General features: G+C 50.9%; 1 protein-coding gene across 1 annotated transcript; it reads left to right on the top strand.

Moving 5' to 3' along the window:
* The first annotated feature begins 1,003 nt into the window (after window positions 1-1,003).
* Window positions 1,004-7,237, top strand: Calml4 (calmodulin like 4). Its single transcript, NM_001281827.2, has 5 exons — window positions 1,004-1,467; window positions 1,554-1,584; window positions 2,766-2,906; window positions 4,244-4,432; window positions 6,933-7,237. Exons 1-5 carry the CDS (start codon window positions 1,357-1,359, stop codon window positions 7,028-7,030), a joined length of 570 nt encoding a protein of 189 aa, NP_001268756.2. The 5' UTR covers window positions 1,004-1,356; the 3' UTR covers window positions 7,031-7,237.
* The last annotated feature ends 3,065 nt before the right edge of the window (window positions 7,238-10,302 follow it).

Here is a 10,302-nt window from a genome sequence, read left to right as displayed (position 1 = left end):
TTTGCAGTGTTGCCTGTTTTGTTTTGTTTTGCACGGAGGTGCAGCACCTTACACAGTACACTGTCACCTGGGTGGGCTTTTGGGTGGTGTAGCCACCCCCCCACCCAGGCGTTCTCTGTTGGAAAGGGTGGGCACCGAGCTCACCTAAATCCCCTGGGCCCTTCCCAAAGGCAAGGCAATTGGGGTGAGTGCTCTGAACCCCCAAGCTGTGGCTCTGTGCCTGCCCTTCAAGGCTTTGCTGGCTTCCCTACCGTTCCTCTCCCAGCTGCCCTGGGCAGTGCCCTGCCTCCCACACTGTGCCATGGAGGCCCTCCTGCCTCAGCCCCCAGGGAGGAGTCAGCCCACAATGGAAACCCTGAGTCTAGAACGAGGTGTGAAGAAGGAGGCAATCTGGGAGAAGAGACTTCCACAGGGAGGAAGCCAGGAGGGAGGGAGGCAGAGGGGACCAGGGCAGGCCACCTGTCTGCATGCTGCCCTTGCACACTGCAGCCAGAGGTCCCTTTCCCTTGAGAACCTGCTGCTCCTCCCCAGCACCAGATCTGTCCCCTTGTCTAGGTTCAACCTGAGCAACTGAACATGACAGCCACCAGCCATAGGTGAGGGACAGGGGACAAGCCTGAGAACTGCCTGGTGCCCAGCACCCAGCATGTCCCTCCCTGCCTCTGGCCTTTGTGGGGGAGGGGAGAGCACTGGCTGCTTAGGAAGCTGGGAGTCAGCATTGTGGGCTGAAGCGGAAGGAAGAATGAGGAAATCTGCAGGGCCTGGGGATACCACAGAGCCTCTGGCTGTGGGGCAAGAGAGCCAGTCCTCCTCAGGTCCACAAACAACTGCCACAGGCCAAGAACCAGTTGTGTGCAGACGTCAGATTTTCCTGGCAGCTTTATGATGTGGGCTGGTGAGGACTGAGGCACAGGGAGGTGCAGTGACTTGAATCAGCAGGAGGGGAAGGGTTTGAGTCCCACCTGAGAGCCCAAGTCCCCCATGGTGTGAGGAAGGCATCTCAGAGCTGGGCCCCCTTCGAGATAGGGTGATGAGGCCTCAGTGGGGCTATACAGTGCCTAACTGCACCAAGGAGCTGGTCGGTGTTCCGGCTGAGCCCAAAAAGAGAAGCTCCCCAAGGCAGGCCCACCCCTACTTTTCTGTGCCCTACTGACCTTTGCTCAGAGTCCGGGGCTCCCAGGAAGGAAGAGAGGTGTTAGCCTGGTTGCTGTGGAGGATCAACCCAAGGCAGGGACTCCAAGACCTGGAAGAGGCCTTCTGCAGCCCCATTTCCTCTTAATCAAGCTGGCCAGGCCAGCAGAGCCTCAGCTGTGCATGGAAGCTGGAATCTGACCCCGTGGTGGTGGCCCGGTCTCCATGGTAGCCGGAGGTTTATTACCCAGTCTCCACCCACCTTGGCGGACTTTCGACTTGAAGCCAGAGAGGAACAGAGAGCGTGGTTCTGAGAGCAGCCGGAGCCCCAATATGGTAAGGGGGGGGTCTGTCTCACCAGCGGGATCTGGGGGGTCCTCTGATGGTTTCCAACCCTGACTTTCTTCCTCTCTCCACTGCAGGCCAAGTTTCTTTCCCAGGACCAAATTAACGGTAGGTTGTTTGCTCCTTAATTAGCAACTGTCAGCAAAATATGGGTCTCATTAGGCAATTTGGTGTGCTCCTTTTCTATTGGTGGGAGGAAGCCATGGGGGAGGCTGGGCCACCCAGGGGCACTGGGCCAGCTGCAGCAGGGATGCTGGCACTTGGATAGGGTGAGCTCCAAGGTGGGGCTGCTGGCTGTGTAGCCATGAGTGTAGGTACAAGCCAGGTCCCAGGAGAGTGGTCACTAGGCTGCCATAGGATTTGGGCAGGAAGAGGGGCGGGCTGGTGAGAGAACTTAACATTATGGCTGAGAACTGGGGAAAAGGAGGCTTTTGTAATTGGCAGAGGCCAAAAAAACACAAAACAAAACAGAGCCCAGGTCTGTACCCTTGGGCAGGATCCTCCTCTCTGGGCTTGTCTCCCTATCTGTAAATAGGGGGTCAGCTGGGGTCCCCTCTGCCTGACTTGGGTGTGAGCACTTTATTCTCTGGGTCCTGCAGTTCTGAGCAGTGCAGAGCTGTTTCTGCAAGGCCAAGAGGAGAATCAGAATCAGGTTACACAGAATGGGGACCCAGAAGGGGCTGAGCTGGGGTGTGGGGATGGTGGGGGGACCTGGTGGCTGAAGGCCCAGAGCCCTGGGGTAAAAGCCATGGTTAAACAATTTAGGTCCAAACAATCTGTACCTAAATCTAGGAAGACAGCCCTGTTGGGGTCAGCAGTCCTAAAGGTTTGAAAGAAGTTTCAATTTAATGAACCTAATTTGTACCAAGGTGAAATAGTTTAATGGTGGATCACTCCTCAGATCTAATGACAGGATAATTCCAATTCACTGGGGGAAAGCAACATCCTTTTGTCATGATTTGACAAGGCAAAGTTGCATGCTGGCTTCACCTGCCAAATCCTGGCTGAATAGGAGCCGTAAATTAGCAGTGAGCGAATACAGTGTGCCAAGCTTCCACCTGGCCGCCCTCTGCCTCTCGGCTGCCCTGCTGTGCAACTGTGCACTGAGGAGCCCAGGCTGCGTAGCTGCGTTGTCTCCAAGGGACGAGGGGCCCCACGGCAGCTGTAAGCAGACCCTGGGTGACCCCCTCAGAGTCGGAGTCTGTAAGCATAGGAGCTGGACCAGTGAGGGGAGAGGACAGGAGGATGGTGATCAACAGTGACTGACTCTCCTTCTGGGCTGTGCACAGAGTACAAGGAATGCTTCTCCCTGTACGACAAGCAGCAGAGGGGGAAGATCAAAGCCACTGACCTCCTGGTGGCCATGAGGTGCCTGGGGGCCAGCCCGACTCGAGGGGAGGTGGAGCAGCACCTGAAAACCCATTTGATAGGTGAGTGGGCCCGGGGAGGCTTGCTGACACCCTTGCCCCAGGGACCTGGGTCTGGGCATCCCACAAGTCTATCACAAACCTAGAAACACAGTGTTAACCCAGTTGTCCAATGTTGTTTTTAACAGACAAAGGTCCCTTTGGTGTGTGTTCAACCCAGCCCTTGGAAGGTGACACTATGCTAATCCCACTTTATAGGCAAAGATCAAGGCTCAGAGCCATTCAGTAATTTGAGTCCTGAGCCAACAGTGGAACCAGGATTGGAACCCAGTTCTGAATTCAAAGACTGACCTAGAAATGACATGGCTCTGCTAGAGAACTGGAAGAAAGCCATTCAGCATGTTACCAAGGGGTTCTCTCCAGATTAAGGGTGATTTCTCTTCCCTTCATTGTTGTTCCCTGCATTTTTAACAGCAGGAACATATAAGACTTTTAGAATTGGAAACAAGCCTTGTGGTTTTTGCTTGCTTTTTAAAGGCAGGGAGGTGTCAGGGGCCAGTGGCTGTGTCAGGGCTGGACACTGGGGAAGGAGGAACTGGCCCACAGGATAGGGAGGCCTAGAGCCCTAAGGCCACCTCTTGGTCAGCCAACTCATCCTCACCTCTCAAATGGGCCCCACTATCTGCTAGAAATGCTGGAGGCTGCATCCTAGTGCTGGCAGCCCTTTCCGGGCAAGTCCTTGAGGGCCAGAGGCCAGTGATTGGGGCCCTCCCTCAGTGGCCTGATTCCTGAGATCCTCCATTTCCAGCTGAGAAGAGGTGGTGGTTTCCTTGGTTCCTGTCTCCTCTGAACAGGAAGTTGTGGCCTCGGAAGTTCCAGCTTCCTGTGGCAGCAGCTGGGCCAGGGCTTAGGCTGAGGCACACCCAGAGGGTTAGGGTGGAGGCTTCAGGAGGGTCAGACTGGTGAGCAATGGGGCAAGGCCTTCGCTTAAGGCCCAGGTGAGGTTACAAATGTGGTTTGGTGGCTGCCAAGGGGAAAATGGCCAAGTGTACCCATTTCCCTCCAGCTTATGGAGGGAGGGGAGCACAGGAAGAAGAGCACAGGAAAGGGCAGAGGTGGTCCACCCTGGTGCTGTGACTCTATACTCTGACCTTGTGTCCCCTTAGTACACAAATGGAGGGATAATAAACGTGGTCACCAGAGGAGGAAATGAAGGCTATCCAGCCCAATGAATGACCCATGTGGAGCTCTGTAGGAGCTACATCCTCTTCACCATGACCATGCTACCATCGAAGTGCTCCCTCAGTCAGGTGGTCCTGGAACTGGATGCAAAAGCTGGGGAGGCAGCCACTTGGCTTCCCCAAGAACCTTTTCTCCCTGCTCACTCTGCTGTTTTCCAGATAGAAATGGAGAGCTAGATTTCTCCACCTTCCTGACCATTATGCACACACAAATCAAACAAGAGGACCCAAAGAAAGAAATTCTTCTGGCCATGTTGATGGCAGATAAGGAGAAGAAAGGTTACATCATGGCGTCTGAGCTGCAGTCAAAACTCATGAAACTGGGGGAGAAGCTCACTCAAAAGGAAGGTAACAGTGTGGCCCTGTTTCCCGACAGCTGGAGTGGGTTGGGGGAGGACACCAAAGCCCCATCAATGCCACCAGGGTGAGCAGACCATGGCAGCTGATCTGCCCCGAAAGCTGATGAGCAGAGGTCAAGCTTGGTAGCCAGAGGCTGGGGCCCAGGATGAGACTGGTCAGAGTGGAGCTCCAGGTGGCAGAGTCCACCAAGCCTCTTCCTGTGTCCGACCCCTCACTGCAGACCTTGACTTAGTACCTAGGATACTCGGGGAGCACACGGGTCCCCTCCAACTGATAAGGGAACAGGCAGAGTGAGTGGTTCTGGGGGAGCAGAGCTGGACCTGAATGTGGGTCTGATAGACATCCCCCAACCTCAGCAGGCTCTGGCCCACTGCCAATGCCCCTCCTGTGTCGAGATGCTTCTCCAGGAAGCCTCTGAGGCGGTTTCCTGGCCATAGCAGCCCACAGGGGACCCAGCTCACCCTCTTCCTGCTTCAGAGCCCCTGCCTACTGACTCCTGGGGCTTCTAGTTAGGCTGCCTTGCTCGGGCTAGGGAAGCCCAGCTTGGCCGCAAGTGCAGGAAAAAGGCTTCAGGAAGGACCTGAAAGCAGCCTCCAGGTTGCTGTCTGAATGAGGTTTAATAGTGGCTGCCCTCTTTCGGGGATCTCAGGTGAGTTTCTTGCCCTCAGTTGCCTGGCTGGAAACAAGGTCGTACCAGCTGATCCTGCAGCCCCAGAGATAACATTCCACCCTAGCTGCTCACAAAGCCACAGGCACAGTGTTTAAAAATAGTGAGTGCTCCGAAGCAGGCAGATTCCTCTCCCCCGCTCTCCTGGGCTGGCAGCTATGGCTCATCTTTTGTGTGATTGGGGAAAACATGGGCTGTCCTCGCCTCTCAGGCTCTGAGGATACTGCTCCCTCTGCACCAGGTGAGGCATGGACAGCAAGGGCAGGAGCAGGGTGGCCTGTGTTCTGGTGGCTGGTGATCTCTGTCCAAAGCAACACAGCAGCCCCCAAACTTCCATCTCCTGTTTGTTCAACATGCAAAGAACATTTCAAGAGAAAGTAGTGGGGACCGACTTCCCTCCGGCTGGCTGTGGAGACAAAAAGGATGGTAGAATAGGAATCCTCTATCCTGGGTGATTAGAAGAAAATGTTATTTTATTAAGAAGCATCCTTGGAGCAACAGAGAAGGATGCAGGGGAGGTCTTGTGTGTGAGACTTGGGACAGGGTGACTTCAGGACACGGGCTGCTCCTGGGATCTCTGAAATGAGACAGCCAGAGCGGGGGCCATTTTGCCCGAGGCATCTTCAACTAAAGTGCTGCCCTTTGCAGACAGGAAGAGGTAGCACAGACGGCCACTAAACGGCTACAAAATCAGTCAGTCTCGACATTCTAAAATTACCAAAGCCACCATCAGCTTCAGCACACAGCATACTAATTACGCTTTCGAGGAAGGCTTAGGGGGAGAATCAAAGCTGTTTTCTCACCGCCCAGAATTATGCGTGGAGGTGTCCAGGGCCAGCAAAGAGACATGGGGTGGTAAGATAGTTTTTGCAGGAGGGTGAAGATGGTCCAAAAAGTCAAATTAGGTTGGCCCAAGTGGTCACTGTAGAAAAGGGTGAGCTGAAGTGGCTCTTCTTGCCAGTGCTGGGGACACGCTAGTATTTTGTCTCAAGAATTCACAACCAGAAGAATCAATGCAAATAAAGTGATTTTTTTTTTCTGAGCAATGCAGAACAATGGCAGTTTTGTAAGCTTTGCACTTTAGACATAGTTGGATATATTTTTCTCTCTCAAAGTATTTTTCTTTACTGGTGCTGAGGCTTGAACCCAGGTCCTCACGTGTACAAGGCATGTGGCTCTACCTCTGAGCTGTATCACCCACCAGCTCTTACCCTGTTTCTCTAGGGAGATGGTGGCAGCAGATACCACTTATTGCCAAGTCCTCTCTTGGTGTGGAGGCAGGGGTCCTGAAGAATGCTGTTTGGGGGTGGTGTCAGGAAGGTGAGACTGGGCCAAAGCCTGGGCTGGCAGAGGCCAAGTGGAGCTGCAGAGGATGCACACATCACTGGGGGGCCAAGAGGAGCACTGTGGAAAGCCAGAAAGGTTTCAATAAATAGTCACCAAGATCAGAGAATTTCTTTAAAAGAAAGCACGGGGGACTGGGGATTTGGCTTGGTGGTTCCGCCGCCTGCCTCACAAGCACAAGGACCAGAGTTCGATTGCCAGTAGCAAAAACAACAACAAAAACAGAAAGCACAGGGAGGCTCCAGTGATGGAATCAGCAGTTACACTGCCCTATGCCACCACTGTCCCCAAAGAGTCCAAAAATTGAGCTGGTGGTCTCCAGGGGTCAGGCTGTCCTGCTGTCCGGTTTACTTCCTGATCTACAGGAACTGTCTGTTGAATGCTCAGGGAAGACCCCCCAGGGAGCACCAACCCCTAAAGAATTCCGTGTCTTATAACCCCAAATCCAAACTGAAAGCTTAAAATGATTTATTGCAGTGGACGAACTTTTCAAAGAAGCAGATATTGAGCCAAGTGGCCAAGTGAAGTATGATGAGTTTATCCAGAAGATCACTCTTCCTGTGCAAGACTACTGAACATGGAGTGTGCAAAGGCGTCTGTCTCCCTGGGCCTGAAAACCTAGACTGATTAATTTTTAAAAAGGGAAGTATTCTTTTTACTTTAGGGAGATGAAAAACAGCAACAAGATGACATTACCCTCTGGGAGCAGAGGATAACTGGCAATAAATGATTTCAGTTGTGGTGTTAGCATGTCTTTAATAAAAGATTTGCATTGATCTTCGTAACTGCCATAAGTCTCGACTTTTGTGTGGAAAGGACCTGCAGTCTGGAGCCCAGCCCAAGTTCCATGCAGTCCTGGCTCTGCCACTTCCGAGCTGTGTGACTTGGGCAGATCATTTCACCCCCAAAGCCTGAGGGTCCTCACAAAAGCTGGGTTCCTATGGCTACACTCTTGGAGCCCACTGAAAAGGATGGAGGTGGCGACTTGAAAATACCCTGGCACCCAGCAGAGCATGTGGAATCCCAGTTCCAATGCCGGTGCTCCTCCTAGTCAGGGCAGTGCCATCACCCAGAGCAGCATGCTGGGGATTTGGAACCACCTTTGCATTTCCCAGACAAAGCTAGTGCTAGCTGAGAACCAGCAAAAACCAGAGACTGAAAACACGTTATTGTGACACAGCCTGCAGTACCACAGGCCCACACAAAAATTCTCATTTCCATCTCAACAGAAGAAGGACGCAGTTCAGGATACACATTCCTAAACCATATGGGAGTGAAGATGCTCATGTTAGGATGAACTTTGCAGCAGCTGAGCAGAGAGAAGAGTGACTTTATGCCTTGCACCAACACAGGATCCTGGGCCTTTCTGATGTTCCTCTCAGAATCCTGAGCCATGTGCTGGGCTGTTAACAGGTAGAGGTCCCAGGAACTAGGATGGTCTGCTCAGGTAACCAGGGCTGGGCATGACCATAAATTACTTCTCTATGATTGATGGAGAAACAAGGGTAGGTAACAGGACACACCCAGCATACAAGGGGCCCGGAAAACAGTAGCGGAAACCCAGCTGCCCCGGGAATCTCCCCGCCTCAAGTGGCTCGTTACACACCAGGAGGAACCAGCTGTGCTGCCTGGGGTTTAGAGGTGCCTGGTGCTGGTCAGATGTGGACTTGCTGCAGGCACACCAGTGAGGGTGGGTGCAAGCTCCAACTCCAAGGATTTTCATCCTTTTAAGTGTCAACATCGGACTGTAGTTCTAATGGTGCCTTCATGGCTAAAGAGAAGCCAATCAAGAAGAGAGGCTGTCCTTTGGGAGGTTATGCAAGACACAAATCTAAGGCTAGGTATTGCAAACAATGTAGGAATCAAACATAAGTCAGTGCAACTCTGCTGTGTGGCTTTGGATCTAACTGAGGTCCTCAGAAAGGAATCTAGAGCCCTGCCAGCAGCGCTATTGCCAATGGGTAAGCAGGGATTCCCAAGAGCTGTAGAGAAGGGTTTTGGGGGTCAGCAGTGAACATCAACCATGTGAAGTTATGATCATCTAGTTGGGGACCTGTGTCTAGAAGGTGGAGAGGCAGATCCAGGTTTTATAGGATCTGAGGCTTAAACAACTTGGCAGCTTTCTTTAAGAATATGAAAAGAGGGCCGGCGATTTAGCTTAGTGGTTTCACGGCCTGCTGCACAAGCACAAGGACCGAAGTTCAATCCCTGGTACCACAAAAAAAAAAGAATATGAAAATAGAGCCAGATGTGATGGCACATGCCTGTAATTCCAGCACTCAGGAGGCTGAGGCAGGAGGATCACTCTGAGTTCAAGGCCAGCCTGAACTGTATAGCAAGACCCTGTCTCAAAAAACAAAACCAAAAAATGGAAGAAATACAGAATGTCTGGGGCTGCTCTCAGAACCCTGAAGAGGCCAGAGCAAGTGAGGGTAGTGATACTTAATCTTCATTACCTTCATGGGAATCCAGCTGAGGGCTCGAGACCTGGGCCTTCCCTGAGGGCTGCTGGATTTCACTGGCAGGCAAGGGTCCCCGACCCACACCTCAGACTCCAGTCACGGACAATGAGAAGCAAATCTTGCACAGCCAACCTGGAATACCAAAGACCACACAGGTGACAGATTCTGACAATGTAGACAGGACAAGAAAAGGAAGCTCTGGGTATAGTAATAAATGACAGTACTTCCCCTCAATTCTTTATTTAATATGTCTATATTTAGGGGTCCGGGATTTAGCTCAGTGGTGCCACCGCCTGCCTTGCAAGCGCAAGGTCCTGAGTTCGATCCCTGGTACCCAAAAAAAAAAAAAAGTCTACATTTATCTGACTGGCCCAAGTATTTTTTTTTTTTTTTGGCCCAGGTATGATTTTTAAAGCAAGTTTTATGGATGTCACATGCCCAGTGGGGACCTGAAGTTGAGCTTGCTAAGCACACACAGTGTGGGATGGTCATTAGGACCTGGGCTCCTCTTCACCAACTCATAGTGGTGGTGAGCTGAGGTCCCAGGACCCCAGGAGAGGCTTTTAGCTCCTCTTGTCCTAGTTTCATGCTCATTCCTGAAATTCCAATTGGTTTACCTAACACCTTGTGCTGTTTACAAAAATAAGCCACAGTGCTCTTAGCAAACTGCAGATATTCAACAGATTGAAAGTGAAACAGAAGCTGTGGTTTATTACAGAGCTAGTCATATTTCAACAAGAAAGGGAATGATGGGCATATATGAATCACTTACCTCAAAGCATGCACAAGAGTATTAGGTACTTGTCATGCTTTGAAATCTATGATTGAAAGGGGCTTTGGACGCACAGAGCATTACCACCCTTCTCATAGGGACTGTCCCCCTGGGTCCCCAGCAGTACTGTTTTACAGAAGACAAATTAACTGAAGGCTTTTCTTTTATTACATCTAAAGAGCTCTACATAAACAGGTAACATTCAATAAGTAAACAATTTTTTCCAATGCATGTAATAAATATTTTCACTTGGTAACTTTTATACAAACTGACATTGGTCTACTATACATTTTTAAAAGCCAGTTTACTGGTTTGGCATGCGGTATGGAAATTCTAAGAGAAAGTTTTAAGGCAATGAATCACAGATTTAAGTTCATGGAATTTATGGTTAAGTTTTATATCTATTTACATATACATTTTCCCCCTTGTTAATTAAACAACAGCAGCACACTCTGGGACCACCAGCTATTCTCCCTTCCTCTTTCTGAAATCTAAGCATTGTGTTTAATTAAAAAAAATTCAACATATATTGATAAAACTAAATTATTACTAAAATAAATTCAAATGTGCTTTCAAAAGTCTTGAAGATCCTGTAAGTTTTATGTATTTAAAA

The sequence above is a fragment of the Heterocephalus glaber genome, unplaced genomic scaffold, assembly GCF_053883595.1.
Source record: "Heterocephalus glaber isolate CG9 unplaced genomic scaffold, H.glaber_assembly_v1.0 deba00001689, whole genome shotgun sequence".
Classification (NCBI taxonomy): domain Eukaryota; kingdom Metazoa; phylum Chordata; class Mammalia; order Rodentia; family Bathyergidae; genus Heterocephalus; species Heterocephalus glaber.
Note: the sequence above shows the minus strand (reverse complement) of the source record. Positions and strands in the feature narration are given on the sequence as shown.